Source organism: Grampus griseus (assembly GCF_964374135.1).
Source record: "Grampus griseus genome assembly, chromosome: 8".
Classification (NCBI taxonomy): domain Eukaryota; kingdom Metazoa; phylum Chordata; class Mammalia; order Artiodactyla; family Delphinidae; genus Grampus; species Grampus griseus.
In genome coordinates this window covers 71,169,065-71,190,279 of record NC_139002.1, presented here as the reverse complement: position 1 = coordinate 71,190,279, position 21,215 = coordinate 71,169,065, and the positions used below count along the sequence as shown (strand labels likewise).

Genomic DNA, 21,215 nt, shown 5'->3' with positions numbered 1-21,215 from the left:
CTTTATTAACAAAGAATTATGGTACAGTAACTTTCCCAGTATCCAGTAAGTCTTCTCTTAACTCACCTCATATACATAGGTATAACAAGATAATTACACGTAGATCAGAATGTTGCCAAAAAGTATATGTAATAAACCCCATTTATCTATTCTCATAACTTTCCAAACTATTCTCCACACTGTAGCCAGAACACCCACATCATCTCTTGTTTAAAGTACTTTAGTGATTTTGAAATTTTCTTAGAATAAACATGAAGTTCATCCAGTGGTCTATAAGGAGCTGAATGGTGTGACCTTTTCCTACCTTTCTAGCCTCATTTGGTCCTCTACTCTCCTTTGTTTTTCTTATTTACGTTTTACTACCTTCTTTCAATTTCTGGAACACACTGACACTCTCCACCACCACCTGCCCCCTCACAGGGCCTTTGCCTATATTGTTTTCTCCTACTGAAAAGCTCCTTGACCACCCTCCAACTCTTTGCCTAGTTAACTCTGTTAACTTGTTACTTTGTCAGGCATAACTTCCCTACACTTGAGCCTCCCAAACTTGGTTAAATCTCCCCCCAAATGTCTGTCCTGTTTATAATTCTTATTTAGTTGTAGTTTACATTTATATGTGTGATTATTTGATTAAGGTGAAAGGGAACTTTGCTTTTTCTTGGTATGGTATCGGTATCCTTAGTTCTTGATGTAGTACCTGAGATTCAAGAAATATTTTTTTAATTAAAATTTAATGAAATGAGTAAGTAAATTCCATACTTGTTTTATGTCTTCTCATTCCTATATATCATTAACATTTATATTAGTTGAGCATGTTGTGCTTTGGAGGAGATTTTTATGATCCCCTCCAAGAATCTGATTTTGTATTTTAACATTTCTGGATCAAGAAGTTCTTTCTTTCACCAAGCTGAAATTCCTATTGCTGAAATAAAAACTCATTAAAAAAAATCACTTTCAGTAGCTAGAAAGAACAGCTGGTCACTATCCTTGATGCAGTATTTGTTTCCTTATCAGTGGAGTACATTTTCTAACATCACTTCACTATCTTATTTTTCTTTTAATTTTTATTTTAGGCCACCTTTCAGCTCAGTAAATCTTTAAGGGATATGGGATATTGACAGTTTATTTATGTATTTACTTATTTATTTTTAAGGACTTGAATTGGCATTAAGAATACCAAGGTAATTCTAAATATTGTAGCTTATCAGCCTTACCTTGTGGGAATCATATACTAGTAAGTGCTAGCCAGCATCACTTGAAGGCTTGCTTTTCCCATGGACCCACTAGGCCCATTCCTAATTAAAATATGTTCAGTTTCTCAAATTGTCCTGGTGCTTTCCTAGCAGGAGTGAGGGGGGTTTCATAAGGAGATTGGAAGTCTCCTCTTCCACACACACAAAAACTGGCAATCTTTATCTCTTTTGACAGCTGGTGGCATCTTTCTGAAAAGCTTTCAAAGCATAGATCATTTCTTCATAATGAAACCTGTGTGCTCAAATACAGTGGGTTGTGTGTTGAAATTCTTATCTTATGCTATGGCGAAATGCTCTAATTTAGATTCACAAAAGGATCCTGTACCCTTTACTTAGGAGAGCTGTGCAATTTGCCCATAGATAGACTGTTCAGCACCATTAGTGCATATCATAGGTGTGCAGTGACATCATAACCTTTTCAACCTCGAATGTGTTTTTTCCTTTTGAAGAGTGACAAAGGGGTGAGGGAGCCCCCCAAGCAACATTATTGCCTTTAAGGATGATCTTGGGAACTTTAGCTTGATCCCCTCACCAGAAAAAAAAAAATCAGTTTCAATTCTTTCTTACCTGAGGCAAGACAGATTTTTTTTTCTTTCTGTAGCACTCATCCCATGGCCAAGAGTGACCCCTGACTTCTGAGATTCAGAGACAGATCTTTGCACAATAGAAAAATTTTATGAGGGCAGTGATCAGAAAATTCCTAAGTAACATTATTTAAGCACCTATTATGTCTTAGGTCCTCTGTCAGTCATTGAGGGTAGAGGTTGATTATAGAATATTAATACAACCCATAGTTTCTAATCTTTGGTACTAAATAGCATAAGATTACTAGCTTGAGCAGATAGATTTGGGTGGGGAGGGAAGGGGAATGTGGTGAAAGGGAGAGAATGGAGTAGGTTGTTCTGTTTTGTTTTCTTTTGTTTTGTTTTAAAGAGCAAGAGGGAAGAGTGAGTGAGAATTTTATTGGCAACAGTCCTTTCTCTTGGCAGGGGTGATGACTAACCCTAGCGTTCATTCCATTGCCACTCCATAGAGTTCCTGCACTTACAGTGACCTCCAGTTATTGTCCCAGATATTTAAGTGTCTTAGGGTAGTCCCTTTCTAAATCTGCCCACCCACTCGCTTCCCTAATTCATTCAGAATTGTCTCAAACTTGTGAGATATCTTTTCGCTTCCATTTTAGGTACACCTGAGAGCCTGGCAGAAAAAGAACGGCAGCTCTCTACCATGATTACCCAGCTGATCAGTTTACGGGAGCAGCTCCTGGCAGCGCATGATGAACAGAAAAAACTGGCAGCCTCACAAATTGAGAAACAACGGCAGCAAATGGACCTTGCTCGCCAACAGCAAGAACAGGTGAGCCCTGCAAAAGGAGCTGATGAACTGGAGGTGTGGAATGTGCCAAGCTCAGCGAGTAATCACATTGATTGGTTTATTTGTCATAAGCCTTCCTAAAAAAAAGAATGAAAGAAAGAAGCCTTCTGGAAATCCAGGGTCACCGAGAATACTGAGGGGATATGTGGAGGACAAAGAAAGGCGTCATAGCAACTGGGCATAACTGAAATGATAACATTGTTCCAGAACATTTGGATTTGATTAATTACTTGGGGAGACTTGTTCATGTAGGCATCACGTATATTCCCAATGTAGCTTAACCGTGAGTAAATCGCTTCTCTCTGGGCCTTACTCTTCTCTCATCCAGAAAAGGAGGATCCTGGTCTAGAAAAACTTTGAGAATCTTTCAGTTCACTGGTTCAAGCTAGGGTGACCATATGTCTCAGTTTTTCCAGAATAGCTCTGGCTAATGTCTGTTTTCCAAAGCAATTATTAATACTCCCCTCTTCCACTTGCAAAAGTTGTCCTGGTTTGGATGATAAATTATATGGTCACTTTATTTATAGCATAGGTAAATCATTAAAAACAAATTAACACATGGCTCATGGAAGAATTTGACTTCATTGATTTAGAAGTGAGAAAAATAGCAAAGTTTGTGTGTATCTTTTAAAAAATAAATCACTTTCCCAAATGTTTTTCCTGTCTCATAAGAGTGCATTAATCTAATAACAATGATCCTATAGAGTAGTCCCTGATGCTTTAGATCAGATAGACCCAAATTAATGTGCAGTTTTTAGGAATCTGACATTATTACTGGAATTATCTTTTCAGTTAAATGTATTTTATAGGGGTATATAGAGCAATATATGCTCTGTTGATTTTAATGAGTTGTGACGTCTGGTATTTTATATGCTTGAATATTTGCCCACATGTAGGAATATGGACTCAGCCCCTAATGGAAAATAACATAAAGGAACACTGTAAAAAATCAGAAGTTAGAATGTCATTTAGCTATCCAGAGATGACACAGTAATTAACTATTGACACTTGTGAATAAGCTAGCACAAATTAATCTTGACACATTTGCAGACGAGTGATATCTTACAGTGAACACTTTGTAATTATATTTCAAAATGAAAATTAAATGACACTTAAAACTAGGTTGTCATGCTCAATGAAGCGAGCATGTAGCTCAACCGATTGGCAAATAAAATTCAGAATTTGAGCCACATGGTGCTTATGTACCATACTTCACTGTGTCAAACCCATACATCTAGAGTGGATGATAGTAATTGCACGGTGGTGTTTTGGATGCATTTCTATGCAGCTCTTTATCATTTAGGAGGGACCATCAATATTAGATGTCTAGTGGTGTTTCACTGGATGGCTAAGAGGAAATAAATATTCAGAGATCCAGCATGTATACCTAGAATTGCAGAGTGAGTTGTCCATTTCTGATTTGAATGGTGATAAGCAGAGTGGGCCTTTCCAAACTGATTACATACTGTTTCCATTTTGCTTATAAAAAGCTTTGGGGAGGAGTGATCCCATTTCTCAACCTGTACCCTTCGTTGGGGTAGCTTTATCATGACTTCTAGAATGAACCAGTCATCACCAGAAACCATTGAGCCACATTTGGGGGCAGATTGCTATTTGTCATCTTCTGCTGAAAGGAATGTGATTTGGGTGTGTCCCTCTACTCTATGCTAAAATATTAAAAGGACTCAGGAAGTATACAGCTGAGGGCTGGTTCACATCCATTTCTACTTCCAACATTGTCCGTTCTAGAATATTTTGGAAATAGAAGAAATAGGAAGAACATAACTCTTGCCTATAGGGCACCACTAAACCAAGTCCTTCTAAGTGCTTTCTGGCCATTTTTTTCTCTGGCTTCGTAGGTTGGCAGTGAGTGTGTTCTCACTAAGGGGCATTCCAATGGGCTTCAAACGCCAGCAGCTCAGATTTTGAGGTAATAAGTAGCCTGACACCTAACTCCTGTTTTATAGTAAACACCATTATCCTACAGAAGTTCCCTGCTCTCCTGAGGGGCAGATTCAGTCTTCAGTAGGGCTTGCATTAAGTAGTTAATGTTTCTTTTTACAGATGAGATGATGTGCTAAGATGTTGAATTTGATTGTTGGGTGAAGCAGGGAATACAAAACTTGTATGTGGATCCTGTACTGTAAACCTAACACATTACCCTCAAAAGGATGTGAATAAATATTAAATTGCGTTTGTTTTTAAAAATGCTTTGTACATTCCACATTATATCAACAAAAAAAGATAAAGGTTTTTGCCTTTTGCTGTATTTTTTTGGCACTCCCTTGACGATATTTGTGTTATCAGTTCTGAAAGTCTTTACAGTAGAAAAGGTTTCACCAAAGTAGGCCATATTATAAGTAATAGAAAGTTCTTTCCTATCTTTGCTTACAGATTTTACTTTTTAAATACAAATTAAGCTCCTTAGAAAAATGTAGGCAGAGTTTTCCTGTTTTTATTCTTCAAGGATGAGATTTTGAAATTCCCATTCTTTCCAGATGACCAGTGCAGATATAGATGAACTGCTCACAAATGTAATACAAGGGGGTAGTTTTCATGTACAGGTAAAGATTTAGGGGCAAGCAGAGAGATGGTACCTGTTTGAAATATTTCCTTTTCTCCAACTTTCTGATTCTGCCTCTCTCATTTTATAGGAACTCTTTCATGTAGACGTACAGTAAAGCATCCTTGTAATACCAGGAGAGGTACCTGAGGTAATGGCAAAGGTGTAAGCATTTCATTTTAACTTAATGAAACTTTATTTCTGATAGATTGCAAGACAACAGCAGCAACTTCTGCAACAGCAGCACAAAATTAATCTCCTGCAGCAACAGATCCAGGTCAGTGTATTTTATTACTCTCGTCTGATTATACTTAGATACTTTTCTCCTTGAAAATGGAATTTAAAATGCTGCAAATGCACCCTTCTCTTATAAACAGCACCAATAGAGCTGTTTGTTATTCAGGGATGTTGTATACAATTGTATAAGTGGATGTAGAAAATATCGACTTGGTGGTAGTCTAAGCATTCTTTTCTGATGTGCTGCGTAAGCAGAATAAACCTTATCTTTTTTTCCTTCTGCCATTTGCCTAACACAACCTGGTGGAAACCTAATGGTTTCCAAGGTAGCATACACATGCTAGTTTTATTGTCACAAACTACCTGCTGCTTTATATTTTACCATCTAATAGTATCATGGGTAGAAGCTTATGTTTATTTGCTTGTTAGGACTGTCTGGGCCAATTATGAGAAGAATCTTATGACCTAGGAAAAGGGTGGTAATAATTAATTTGTTCTTTAACAGATATTAACTGCATTTCTGCTAGGTGCTGAAGGGAACATAAAGATTAATAAGTAATTGTCTGTCTTCAAGAAGTTTATAGTCTAGAAAGGAAGAAAAACTTGTTCTTGAATAATTGTAACACACTTTAGAAATTCCTTTTCCTTTTCTTTTCTTTCTTTTCTTTTTCTTCATTTCTTTTCTTTTCTCTTTTTTTTTTTTGTGGCAGGTTAACACAATATATAGGTCATAATTGCATGGGCCTGGGAAAGAATTCTGATTTCTGTCATTCCTTTAGAGATTTGATGGTTAATTCAGCTAACAGCTTTTTGACATAGGTAAGGGAAGTGGTCTCCATTTTTGAATAGGAACATAGGTGTGTGACTTCTAGAAAGCCTTAGAATAAGCAACTGGTTGTCTGGTGATTAATCCTCAGGAATATTGATCCCAGAGTTATATGTATCCACCACAGTCTCTGGGTTTCTCTTGGTTGCTGTAGATATTTTCTAACCACTGGGATCTATGATTCAGCCTAGTTGGGGCAGTATATTCTGAATTATAATAGTCCTTTCCTTGAGATTAGTATCACACCTTCCTATATTTAAAAAAAATCATTTACATAAAGTCATACCTTATTTCACCTCACTGATGAAAGCCAGTGATTTTAACTTAGATTCTTGCTTCATTTTGTAATCACACTTAGTGTTCCAGGTAGTAGTCACTGCATTTAAAATACCAATTTGGTGCCTGAAGAAGTACCTGTACCTAATTTGGCATTTCTTCTAGCTGTCTTTACTAGGAGGTCTTAACCAGTGTTTGTTGTTATTGTTGCTGTTTTAGTTAGTTCTGATTCTATATTTCATACTCAAGTCTGTATGTTTCAAAATAAAGAATCCAAACATAGAGGAGACGGTATATCTCTGGCGTTTGGGACAGTCAGCCTTTATAATTAAATCTTGAAATAATTTCTCATCCTGGTATGTCATGACTCATGCTGAGATCCTTAATTAAATAACTGTCCAGGTGTTCCCTTGTTCTGCCCTTATTAGAATTTTCAGTGTGTCTCCCACTGCTAAGGTCAAGATTTTTAGCCTGTGGCTTCCTACATTTTTCTCTAGATCCCTCTCTAAGAACTCAGTAGGTGTTAAATAACCTAACCCGATCATTTAGTTCTCTCTGTTTCTCCTATTTGTAAAGCAGAAATGGAAGAAATTCCCTGAGATGTTCTCATATCAGTTACTTACTATTAATGTTTTTACTACCTCTTTATTACTTACTTCTTTGTTTATTTTGAACATATTTCACTTCTTAGTCCAAAGTTGTTTGCAGGAACTGACTGTCTTAATTGACATTTGCCTGTTGTACTGAGGATCTCAGATGAATAGCAACAAAATCAAAGTATTTTAATGAAATATTATAGGCATTTATTGATTACATATGATTTTATAGTTATAACTTGACTATATAAAGTTGATATCTTTTTCAGGAAACTATAGGTCATGATCTTAAAATATTATTCATCAGAATGTTCAATCTGAGAAAACAAGAAAGTTGGTTTTTCAAGTGTTTTAATAGAAGTTTAATTGCTTTTAAATTTGTAGATATTTCTCATTGTTTAAATTTTTAAAAATTGAAGCTAATCAGACCTTGATCTCAGCAGTATAAATTATAAAATCGTAGAGAGATTCAAAATAGTTACATTAATTTTAGAAATATGGGATTCTTTGTAACAGGAATTCATATTTTAAAAAATAAGAGGAGGCAATAACCTATATTTATAGTTTATTCTGTCCTGAGCTACAGCTTCACTGCGTATCTTGTCAGTATTTATCTTATCGAGCATGAGACCATTCAAAGAATTTTTCAAATACTGAAAAACACTTCTCCTTGCACAAAACATATTAATCTCTGACACTTACAAAGCATGTATTTGATATTCAGACTTTTAGTTGTTTTTTTGGAAGGGGAATGGGTTAACTGTATTTTCAAATAAGTTTTTTGACCAGCCATAGGCGTGATCAAATTTAGGAGAGAGACTGTTGTTAGACTAATTTTAATTTGAGCAAAATATGAGATTTAAGAAATGCTTCAAACATTTTTCTATCATGAAACATTCTCCCTTTTGAAAACAAAACAGAGTAAGATAGTAAATACAAAACCTTTCTCTTCTGAAAACAAATGAATACAGTGACAATTTGAGATCCCAAGTTTGAACTTCTTCCTTCTTTTAAAATCTTGTATCCTAGAACCTATTTGCTAACATGGTCAGCAAGATTAAGCCATGGCAATTGGCCACAGATCCCAAGTATCAGGTGGGATACATAGATCTAAATAATACATTTAAAGATTATTCTTTACTTCTAGTTCAGAATGCTGACTTCTGAATCAGTACTGTTGTTTTGAAATTTGCAAGCTGTACTAGAAAGAAAGGGAAGAGTGTCTAACCTCTTATAACAACCACACACAAACACATCTGGGTCTGTTATAATGGAAACAAATGAAAACCTGGGTGGTTTGCACACTGAAAAGCAGGATCTTTCATTAGCGATAGGAAAAGGCATGATTAAGATAGTATTGCAGGGCTTCCCTGGTGGTGCAGTGGTTGAGAGTCCATCTGCCGATGCAGGGGATACGGGTTCGTGCCCTGGTCCGGGAAGGTCCCACACGCCGCGGAGCGGCTGGGCCCGTGAGTCATGGCTGCTGAGCCTGCGCGTCCGGAGCCTGTGCTCTGCAACGGGAGAGGCCACAACAGCGAGAGGCCCGTGTACCGCCAAAAAAAAAAAAAAACAGATAGTATTGTAAAAGTCCATGTGCTTATTTTATTTGCAGTCCTTCAAAACTTATTCTAGTTAAAAATTATTTCATTTATATAGTTTTTCCTTTAATATAATTTTAATGTAATTTTGCCTTGGTAGATTCTAATTAAATTTTTAAAGGGATACTTTTAAGACCATATATGGTCTTTAAGCCATGTTGAAACCATAAGATGAATGATTTTGTGAGCTAATGTTTTTACACTTTCGATGAGTCAATTTTTACTATTTAAAAATCAGGTTAATAACTTTAAATGATTATTAAAATTCTTTAATGTCAACAGATCTTTTAGGAGGCTGTTTGCTTAGTGAATTCAAATCCCTCTGTTGGTGCTTTGGGGAAAATGGCGATTCCTCTAATTTGTTACATATTAAGTAATTCCCCGGATATGGAGCCCAAAATAGACATTTTTGATATTTCCAAGACAGAAATAGCACAGTTTTTATCAACTTTGTGGATAGCAAAACTAATAGATCATGGAATATGGATCCTTGGATTTGGGAATGTTGATTCTCATGTTATAATTCCAAAGGACAAATAACTGCTTTAGTAATTTCTTCCTCTTTCTCCCACACCATAGTATCTTAGCCAATCTTTTGAAGCATTTTACTTATGAGTTATGTTGACTAGGAAACAAAATTCAGTTTGAATCCATTGGGCATATCAACACATATTTATAGCATTTTAATCAAACATTAAATGTAAGTCTAATCTAAGCAAACCAGAAAATATTTTATAAATCTTGATTTCTTGATCCGTCCATATATTTATTCATCTAACCTCATTTGACCATGTCATGGTTTTTGAATCTAAAGATATTCTTCATGGATACAATATACCACATTCTTTGGTTTTGATAACATGTCAGTAGGAACATATTTAACAATGGCATTTCGTTGCTAGAACTGAATCTTTGCAAGAGAATTCACCTTATTATCTCTGTGAGAAACTTACTTTTTCAGACATGAATGGTGTGATCCAAATATTCATATCTCTTTAGACCCCTCTGTACAGGTGGCATCCTCGCCTCACATCACTGACCAAACAACAATGGTCTCTTAAGAAGGGACTGATTGGTTGGGATTTTATTTGGGCACTTGGCCTCCTGGGCCAGAGCCAATGATTTAGTCAACTCATATACATATACCTTTTTTGGGTAAAATTGTGAAACTTGAAATTCTTAGCTCAGTTCTTTGTTACTCTTTATGATTAGTATATAATATTCATTGTCCTTCCCTCACAATTTAATACATGAATTAGATGGTGAACTCAACCTGTGGAAGGCCTGAACTAATGCCATTGCTGCTGCTTTGCAGATACTCTCTCTTATCTGAAAACTTTCTCTTTTAAATGCTCTAATACATACTGCTTATTTACACAGCCAAATGTTTGTCTCCTCACTGAAGCTTCACTCTATTCTTTAGAGTATGTGAGTATTTTTCATATATAGTGTTTTCTTTTTTGATTATAATATATTCATTTGTGCTATTCACGTATTTTGTGTGTCTCTGTGTATTTGTCATGTGGTTGAGTGCCATTAAATATGTGTTCTCCTTTCTTCCTACGTAACCAGTAGACATATCGATATTATGAGCAGGGAGGTGATTGTTCTTAAACCAGTAAACAGAATAATTTGAAATGTACTCTCACCTTTTAAGGAGATAAACCTTGCCTTTTGTTTCCTTCAGTATGATTAACTACAGGCATTTCAGGTATCTGCTGAGCAGAATAAGGACTACCTTTTCATGTGAAGTAGTTGTCTAAAGATCAGAAATAATTACTTTGTACATTAGCCATCATGGCCTGCATGACCTGGTTAATTAATTTTTTGCCAGCATAATAATAATAGATATATATTTGAAGATATGCTTCATCATTAAGTATCTAAATGACCTCTAATTTTAAGAGCTGGACCTTGCATTTATTGTCCTTTGGAACTGGCTGAACAGTAAGTAAAGTAAGGGGCCTGCCAGTCTCACATAGTTCCTCTGTCTTGTGTTGTATATGTTGTATCTCTTTGTTAATTGTATTTAGCATTGATAAACAAAAAGCAATTACACTGCTCCTGTTTTGGCTCTAGCAAATAGTCCTTTTTCGGGTGTTATTGATCAGGTAACAGATCTCCTTTCAACAGCCTCTGAACAGGACCAAATAAACCCACTGAAAGTAATTTGATACTTCTATTGGCATTGTACATGTATCTGATACTCTCCTGCAATGAAATGAGAGTTATAAACAAAGCTTAGAAGTCTAGGATTAGCCCCCAGCTTCAGCAAACCCTTAAAATATTTTGTAATTCTATCTTCAACCATGAATTAGCCAGGAAAAACAGACACTCTCTCTCTATTTTTCTGCTGTATGCGATTTTTAATTGCCCATGGGCAGGCTGTTATGATCTTCTTTGGATGTTTAAAACCAAGATAAAAATGCAAATCTAATTATTTCTTTTATGTAATAGAATTAACTTTTTAAGTAATGATAGATGCTGTATAGCCTGCTTCTAACATTTTAATAATGAAGTTTCTGAATTATAAAGAATAGGGGGGCTTCCCTGGTGGCGCAGTGGTTGAGAGTCCGCCTGCCGATGCAGGGGACACGGGTTCGTGCCCCGGTCCGGGAGGATCCCACATGCCGCGGAGCAGCTGGGCCCGTGAGCCATGGCTGCTGAGCCTGCGCGTCCGGAGCCCGTGCTCCGCAGCAGGAGAGGCCACAACAGTGAGAGGCCCACGTAGCGCTAAAAAAAAAAAAAAGAAAGAAAAGGTAAAGCTGCTATAATTCATGAATAGCAAGGGCCTTAGATAAAAAATATAAATTATCACTGTGGATTAGAAACTGCGTGAGTTAATCACGCTAGACTGTTAAAGTTGGAGTGGATCTAGAAGTAAAAAGAGGTGATACTGGACCAGGTCCTTTGAGCTGCTATACGGAATTATTAATCAGCTTGCTACTTATTTTCTAAATGTGGCCTTATGGCAAAGATCTCATTCAGCTGACAAGAGCCTGATGGTGAATCTCAATGCTTTTCATACACTATCCTTCAATTTCCCCAACCCTCTTTGGTGACCCTCCGTCCTCTATCTTATCTACTTCTTATCTCTCAGACTTTACTCCCCAGCTCCCTCTCAAATCAGTGATACTGAAAATGCAGGGAAACCAAAGTCTCTGCTTCCTTCTGGGATTAATGAAAATGAGAGAGTGCATTACCTCTTCACGGGCAGGCGGCTATGGAGCCCAGTGGGCAGTTGATCCAGGTGGTGCCAGCATATGACATTACATAACACTGTATCAATTCCCCAAGGAAAAAGCAGCTCTTTTCTGTTTTTCCTTTGATCTCTCTGATTACATTCAGGGCTCAGTTTAGTGTTAGCACACTTTAATACCTTTCTAGGATGTGCTAATCTCTCTTTATAAGAGAGAGAGATCATCTTAGTCTCAGAGCCTTTGGAGGCAATAGTGCTTAGCTTAGAATTTAAATAAAATCAAGTAAAACATTTATTTTCATTGTTATCTGGTTATCTACTAATTATGACAAGTGATTTTCTATTGGTTTTCTATTTGAGGTAGTGCTATCGAAATAAATGTATTTAAGCAAAAAAAAAAGTCAATTTTTTTTTTTTTTTTTTTTTTTTTTTTTTTTTGCGGTACGCGGGCCTCTCACTGTGGTGGCCTCTCCCGTTGCAGAGCACAGGCTCCAGACGCGCAGGCTCAGCGGCCATGGCTCACGGGCCCAGCCGCTCCGTGGCATGTGGGATCCTCCTGGACCGGGGCACGAACCCATGTCCCCTGCATCGACAGGTGGACTCTCAACCACTGTGCCACCAGGGAAGCCAAAAAAAAGGTCAATTTAAATAAAACTTTAAGTAAATAAGAACTGAGTACTTGGATATGGCAAAAATTAAAAAGGTAGTTCTTTAACGATGGAATTTTAAGAAACTCTTGAAAGAGCACTACACTGAGAGATGTTAAATGTTCCCCCTCCATTCTTCTACTTCACAGAATGTTAAACTTGGACACATCCTCTAGAGGTCCTCGTGGTTCTCCCTCACTGATTGGGGGTAGGGTGGGTAGCTATTCCTATCGTACAGCAATATAGTGAGTTAAAAATAACCCTGAGATTATGTTTTTTCTACTTTTTTGGAATTAAAATGTCCTTTCCTTTTATGAAGCACAGGTGATAATAGATGGTATGTGCTTTGTTTCTTTGTTTTCCAGTAGTTTTAGTTGGTAAAATAAAAAGTTCCCAAATATGTGTAAGTCCCCCACTTTTGTTTTTCTTTGAAATTTCTTTGGAACTCTTTCGCTAGTCCAAATCCTTTACTTTATACAAGGAAACTGAGGCATAGACAACAGACTCGTCCAGGTTTAAAAAGCTACATGTTGTCAGAGCCATGAGTGGAACCCAACTTTCTTTGACTTCTAGTCTAGTACTATTTCCAACATTCCAGGATGTATCTCAATTTGCCCTTTTTGTGATTTGAATAAATCTTAGTGCACTTTAGTTTTCCAGTTTGTAAAATGTGGATAATAATACCTAACATCTAAAATCTCATTACATTCTCTTTATCCTTAAATGGAAAAAAATTGAAGATTGCCCATTAGAATCAGTTTATATCTCAGGACTACTATAACTGTGGCTGCATGCCCACAAGGAAAGAGATAAAAAGAACATAACCGGAATCTTTTTGTAATGTGGTATGAAATGTATTTATGGATGAGTGACTCTTGGTTTTTACATATAAACTTCTTAGCTAATTATATTACTTGCTGGGGGCTTAAAAGTGATATGTCTCTATATTGAGGATCAGTCCCCTTTAATGTTAATACCTGTTTTTATAGCTACCTTCTGCAGCTGATAAAAGGGAGCAGTGAGTGACAGCATTTGATGCCAGTGGTTCTCAACCTTGATTGTACCTTGTAATCACTTGGAAGCCTTTTAAAAATACTGATGCCTTGGTCCCACTGTAGAGGTTCCGATTTAATTGGTCTGGGGTACAGTCCCAGATGGGGACTGTTAAAAGCTCTCTAGATGATTCTAGCAGACAATCAGGATTAAGAAAAACTGCTCTGTATAGTGTAATGCAGATTAAATGATTAAATGTGAACTCTAAATTGTTTGGACTATTCATCTATCTATCTATCTATCTATCTATATAAAAATGGACTGAGGGTTGGGGCATAACAAATAATCCTTGAGCAGTTGAAATATACTTTTGACTTTGGTCATAGCTATTTTACTTAATAGCTAGAAAGCTTATAATGGATCATGGTTTAAATAATTTTAATAAATTTAGTTAGTTTTCTAATAACTTGATTTTTATTTACATATGGGTATATTGGCAAGACAGGAATGTGTTGACATTAGATTTGTGCCTTTGGGAGAAGGTATTTAAAATAAAAATGAAGCATAGTCTTTCACAATAAGACAAAAACTTTTAGAAAATAAATACTCAGAAGCTTTTTGACTTCCACTGTCAAAACAGAATGAGTTTTGACCCAGGACATCAACCTGTCATTTTTTAAGGTGTTTAAAATTATTTTTTCTGTGAAATTGATTACATTTTACATATATGAGGAATGTATGAATCTGAATGCACTTTTAAGCTAGATTTGTACATATAAATAGGAGGTAAAAAGGATAAAATGCATTGCTTCAGAGTGTATGTAATTTAAAATTTTTGTAGAAGCAGCACAAGTATCAGGGACAAATAAATCAAGATTTAAATTGCAGTTCTACTACTTATTAGCTCTGTGACATGTTTTGCTACTTACTAGCTGTGACAAAAGTTACCTAATGTTTCTGAGCCTGCATCTCCTAGTTCCTAAAAGATGAATAATGATAGTACCTTACCAGTTCTGGGATTAGAGATCATCATCTTAAAAAACCCTACTAAGTGCTCAATGCATTTTATCTATCACTATCATTATTGTTGTTGTCATTCTTATGTATGAGCTATAGGAATAATTTCAGAGTCCTTAAAAGAGAAACAGGGTATATGCCCAGTAGTGGGATTGCTGAGTCATATGGTGGTTCTATTTTTAGTTTTTTAAGGAACCTCCATACTGTTCTCCATAGTGGCTGTATCAATTTACATACCCACCAAAAGTGTAGGAGGGTTCCCTTTTCTCCACACCCTCTCCAGCATTTATTGTTTCTAGATTTTTTGTTAATGGACATTCTGAGTGGCGTGAGATGATACCTCATTGTAGTTTTGATTTGCATTTCTCTAATAATTAGTGATGTTGAGCATCTTTTCATGTGCCTCTTGCCCATCTGTATATCTTCCTTGGTGAAATGTCTATTTAGGTCTTCTGCCCATTTTTTAACTGGATTGTTTTTTTGATATTGAGCTCCATGAGCTGTTCGAAATTGAGTTATTTGTAGTGAGGTGGATGGACCTAGAGTCTGTCATACAGAGTGAAGTATGTCAGAAAGAGAAAGACAAATACCGTATGCTAACGCATATATATGGAATCTAAAAAAAAAAAGTAAGGTTCTGATGAACCTAGTTGCAGGGCAGGAATAAAAAGATAGACATAGAAAATGGACTTGAGGACATGGGGTGGGAGGGTGAAGCTGGGGTGAAGTGAGAGTAGCATCGACACATATACACTACCAAATGTAAGATAGTTGGCTGGTGGGAAGCAGCAGCATAGCACAGGGAGATTAGCTCGGTGCTTTGCGATGACCTAGAGGGGTAGAATAGGGAGGATGGGAGGGAGGCGCAAGAGGGAGGGGATATGGGGACATGTGTATGCATATGGCTGATTTGCTTTGTTGTGCAACAGAAACTAACACCGTATTGTGAAGCAATTATACTCCAATATAGAGCTATTAAAAAAAAAGAGAGAAAGCACATGTACATATTTTGTGTCTACATGTGTAAGCATGTTTATGTCTACATACATATGCACATTTAGAACCCACAAATTAGTGACGTGAATATAGGATAATCAATGTGGATACGCTATAATCAATTATTATCACCAGGGTAATCTAGAGGAAAAGAAAGCAAAAATTTTCTCTGGCTGCCAAATGAGAGCTATTTCAGTTCTCAGTAAGAGAACAGTAAGGTTTATCAGGTACTCAGAAATGGTTGACCAAGAATTAGAGCTGCCTGGCGAATGTCTAAAAGGGGATGTGGCATTTTATTCTGGAAAATAGGGTCAAATTCTTACTTTTCACACTAAAATGGGCTTTTCTATTAGATCAGTAATGCCTGTGGGATAGTAAATGAACCTTTCCAATTTATTTTATAGCTTTTTTTAAATACACAGATGAAGTTAGCGATGTAGCAGCACAAAATGCAAAAGTCTTCTTGTTTAAAATAAAGTTGTTCATATAAATCTTATGTATGCCATCTCCTGTAAGTCAAGCATTTGCCCAGCTTTTGTGAATTATGTCTATACTTAGAATTTAAGAAGTTAAACAGTATGCATACCAGACTTGAGAGATGGGAAATAAAAATTGATATACTGTGTGACACTTGATATAGCACAGGGAAATATCTTTTAAATTTTGAAAGGATATACTGACATAACCATTTTTAATTCACATAAGGTAACTCCCACTTAAAGTTATTAATGTTAGAGTCAGATATTTTTACTTCTTCAGAATAAAAGAAAATAAATGATGCAAAAGGTGTAATGTCTCACTGTGAGACGCTGAATTCATTTTATCTGCCACCCAATCCATTAAGAAAATATTAAAGTTGTCACAGTAAACAATGAAAGTTAAGGAATTCACAGATCAGAATAAAGAGTAAAGTCCAACCTCAGGTCACAGTCATGACTTTTGTTAAACACACACTTCAGTGGAAGATTTTTATCTTAAAATGTCTACAGATGAGTTTTCTACAGTGGCTGAGATTAGTGCAGCTGGAAAGAGCTCTCAGCTAGGCTGACTTGGCTGCTGCTTGAACATGTTGACAAGGTGGAGTTACTGTTCTAAAGAACTCTAACAGGCCATGCTTGTTTTGTGCTGTAATAACATCATTCATTTCCCAGCCATGCAAATGTTGGCTCTTCCTTATACATTCTTTAGTTGTATTATTCATAGGAAAAGGGGGAGAGGGAAACCCAAGAAAACTGATTTTACTTTTGATTGTCCAATAACTTTTGTTCCATTTCAAAAGTTGTGATGATGTCAGGAACCAGTTACCCAAATGGAAAAACATAACTTATGTACTGTTATTTAATAAAAGATGTAAGTCCTAGTTTAGCGTTTTTAAGGCTGGATGTGGCAGAAATTGTTTGTTAATATGTATAGAATTAGTTAAATACAGGGCACTTTAGGATTAGTATAACTGAATGGTGTCTAAGGAGACAATCAGAGAACTGAAACTTCTGGGAGAAGAAGGATCTCCAGCTGCTGCTTCAGGTATTTGTTTGTACTAAAGGACCTTTATTTCTGTGGCTGTCAGCCCCTCCTTCCCCCGACCTGCATTTCGGTGAGAATTTTGAATGTTATGATGGCTCCCAAATAATCAGTTTAGTAGCTGGAGGCTGGGGTTTGAAGGGATCAACATGGTTATAGTGGTAGAAGAATGAGCTTAGAAGCAGAAGGTGATGGAGAGCAAGAAAGTGCACATGGGTAGGAAGCTGTTACCTTCTTTAGTGATAAATAACAGAGGTTTGAGAAAAAGAAAAACTAGTTCCAAGTTTCCTCTCCACTCTATTCTGTGTAATTCTTTGTGCAGACTCAGATTTCTAGATTTTATGTTTGAAGGTTAGATGGAGTGGAGAAACTGTTAGGTGACCTGAAATTTGTCTGTGGAAAAGCCCAGAGGAGTAGGCAAAAGTGAGATATTGGGTTCCAGCCAGAGGTTAGTCTTAGCAGTTCAGTTAGACCAGGTCAGATCCACAGTCATAGAGCAAACATGTAGTCTACCATTGGAGGACTTCCAGCTTGTGGCTGGAATATGTGTAATGCAAGGGTGGACACCTGGGCAAAGAAAAATGAAGTTGGGCTTTTGAAGTTGGCCTCCACACAACAGATATTTTTCTGTTAAGACTGTCTGATTTCATTTATTGTGTATCATCACATACACTGGTCTCTGGCAGGGCCCTTTCATGGACTCCATTTTAGGGTCGAAATATACCCTGGAATTCCTAGGGATCCCTTGTGGGAGGAAAGCTCAGGTTATTGGCAGTTCAGTAGAAGATGTAATCTGAACTCTATGTTTAGGACCTTGGCCTCTATATCAATACAATATCTTTCCTTCTCAATACAATTGGGCTCTGACCATGGAGACCCAGATTTGTGATATATAGTATACCTCAAGTGGTTAAGAGTACAAAGGCATACTGAGCCTGCGCCCTAGAACCTGCGAGCCACAACTACTGAAGCCTGTGCACTTAGAGCCCGTGCTCCACAACAAGAGAAGCCACCGCAAAAAAAAAAAAAAAAAAAAAAAAGATAACTGAAGAAAGAAAAGAATTATTGCATAAATTCAAGTGCTTCTTTTTTAAATAAAAAAGTTTGAGATAAGTAAAAAAAAAAAAAAAAAAAAAAAAGTACAAAGGCAAATGACTTTGGGTAGTAGAATTATAAACTATTTTTTATTGTTTTAGGTTAGTTTTAAAATTTTTTTCTAACACTTATTGCTTTTGTATAAGAAAATTAGTTAAAAATTTTAAATATACATTGAAAGAACCCTGGTTTTCAATATTAAGAAAATTGTTAAATTTATTATGGTATATTCATGTGATCAGCTGTTATAGACTGTTAAACGCAATACTGACAAATAAGTTTTCATGATTTAGGATAATGCTTTCAATGTAACATCAGGTGGAAAAAAAACCCCTAGAACATAATAATGTAAATACAGTATAATCTCAGCTACATAAAAATAGGCATTTTAAAAAAGACTGGAAGAGGGTGCATTGCTTTTATAATTAACTTTATTATTTTACTTTAAAAAATGCAGGTAACAGAAAAGGAGGAGATATCTATCCTTCTGTGATCACCTTATAGGTTGTGATCACCACACAGATCATCAAATCTTACAACTTGACAGTCATAACTGATTTCTGGTTTCTTTTTTTTTTATTGGAGTAAAATTGCTTTACAATGTTGTGTTAGTTTCTGCTGTACAATTAAATGAATCAGCTATATGTATACCTATATCCCCTCCTTCTTGGACCTCCCTCCCACCCCTCCCCATCCCACCCATCTAGGTCCTGACAGAGCACTGAGCTGCACTCCCTGTGCTATACAGCAGGTTCCTACTAGCTCTCTATTTTACACATGGTAGTGTATTTATGTCAAACCTAATCTCCCTCCCTTCCCTTCCCCCGCTATGTCCACATGTCCGTTCTCTACATCTACGTCTCTATTCCTGGCCTACAAATAGGTTCATCTGTACCATTTTTCTAGATTCCACATATATGCATTACTATACATTTGTTTTTCTCTTTCTGGCTTACTTCACTCTGTATGACAGACTCTAGATCCATCCACATCTGTACAAATGACCCAATTTTGTTCCTTTTTATGGCTGAGTAATATTCCATTGTATATGTGCACCACATCTTCTTTCTCCATTCATCTATCATTGGACATTTAGGTTGTTTCCATGTCCTGGCTACTGTAAATAGTGCTCCAGTGAAAGTTGGGGTACATGTGTCCTTTTGAATTATGGTTTTCTCAGGGTATATGCCCAGTAGTGGGATTGCTGGGTCATATGGTAGTTCTATTTTTAGTCTTTTAAGGACCCTCCATACTGTTCTCCATAGTGGCTGTATCAATTTACATTCCCACCAACAGTGCAAAAGGGTTTCCCTTTTCTCCACATCCAGCATTTATCGCTTGTAGATTTTTTTCATGATGGCCATTCTGACCAGTGTGAGGTCAGAAACTGCCTCATTGTAGTTTTGATTTGCATTTCTCTAATAATTAGTGTTGTTGAGCATCTTTTCATGTGCCTTTTGGCCATCTGTATGTCTTCTTTGGAGAAATGTCTATATAGGTCTTCTGCCCATTTTTTAATTGGGTTGTTTATTTTTTTTGATATTGAGCTGCTTGTATATTTTGGAGGTTAATCCTTTGTCCATTGCTTCATTTGCAAATATTTTCTGCCATTCTGAGGGTTGTCTTTTCGTCTTGTTTATGGTTTCCTTTGCTGTGCAAAAGCGTTTAAGTTTCATTAGGTCCCATTTATTTATTTTTGTTTTTATTTTCATTACTCTAGGAGGTGGGTCAAAAAAGATCTTGCTGTGGTTTATGTCAAAGAGTGTTTTTCCTATGTTTTCCTCTAAGAGTTTTATAGTGTCTGGTCTTACATTTAGGTCTTTAATCCATTTTGAGTTTATTTTTGTGTATGGTATTAGGTAAAGTTCTAATTTCATTCTTTTACATGTAGCTGTCCAGTTTTCCCAGCACCACTTATTGAAGAGACTGTCTCTTCTCCATTGTATGTTCTTATCTCCTTTGTCATAAATTAGGTGACCATAGGTGCGTGTGTTTATCTCTGGGCTTTCTATCCTGTACCGTTGTTCTATATTTCTGTTTTTGTGCCAGTACCATACTGTCTTGAATACTGTAGCTTTGTAGTATAGTTTGAAGTTGGGGAACCTGATTCCTCCAGCTCCGTTTTTCTTTCTCAAGATTGCTTTGGCTATTTGGGGTCTTTTGTGTTTCCATACAAACTGTAAAATTTTTTGTTCTAATTCTGTGACGAATGCCATTGGTAGTTTGAAAGGGATTGCACTGAATCTGTAGATTGCTTTGGGTAGTATAGTTATTTTCACAATATTGATTCTTCCAATCCAAGAGCATGGTATATTTCTCCATGTGTTTATGTGATCTTTGATTTCTTTCATCAGTGTTTTATGCTTTTCTGAGTACCAGTCTTTTGCCTCCTTAGGTAGGTTTGTTCCTAAGTATTTTATTCTTTTTGTTGTGATGGTAAATGGGATCGTTTCCTTAATATCTCCTCCTGATTTTTTGTTGTTAGTGTATAGATTGTGATCACCAAACAGATTGTCAAATCTTACAACTTGACTGTCATAACTGATTTCTGGTTTCTTAAATAGAGCATTCGGTTAATCAAAAAACAACCAGGTCTCCAGATAGCTGGAAAACATACGCAGGTATAGATCTTTCCATTGCTTTCAGGCTATTTCATTATCTATGCCTGCTCCATCTCTTACTCATTTTCTCAACTTTGGCAATGTCACTGAATTAATTCCATAGACGTGTATGTTCCCTTTGGCTCAGAAAGGCCACGATTTCAAGCCCAGGAAAAGAGAAGATGTGCAGATAATTATTGATCTACTCTCAGCAGAACTTTTTCTTCCCCCTTCTATGGAAGATATGCAGCCCTAACTGAGAGACAGAATAGGATTAGGGAAGCGTAGAATGGCAGAAAGAAGTGTAGACTTGGACCCAAGATGTCTGCCCCTAGTCTTTGGTTTGCTAGGAATGCCATTACCTCTAGCAAATTATTCTTCTGCATTGATTTTCATTTTCCATATATTTAGGAACAAGGATCAT

The 21,215-nt window shown here is 36.5% G+C and overlaps 1 protein-coding gene across 7 annotated transcripts in view; it reads left to right on the top strand.

The window, feature by feature from the left end:
- Window positions 1-21,215, top strand: part of SOX6 (SRY-box transcription factor 6) — a 624,429-nt gene that overhangs the window by 408,093 nt on the left and 195,121 nt on the right. For all 7 annotated transcript variants that reach the window (XM_082660447.1, XM_082660449.1, XM_082660450.1 and 4 more), the window contains 2 exons: window positions 2,437-2,609; window positions 5,399-5,467. In XM_082660447.1, coding sequence (XP_082516573.1) covers window positions 2,437-2,609; window positions 5,399-5,467 — 242 coding nt within the window. The remainder of the gene's footprint in view (window positions 1-2,436; window positions 2,610-5,398; window positions 5,468-21,215) is intronic.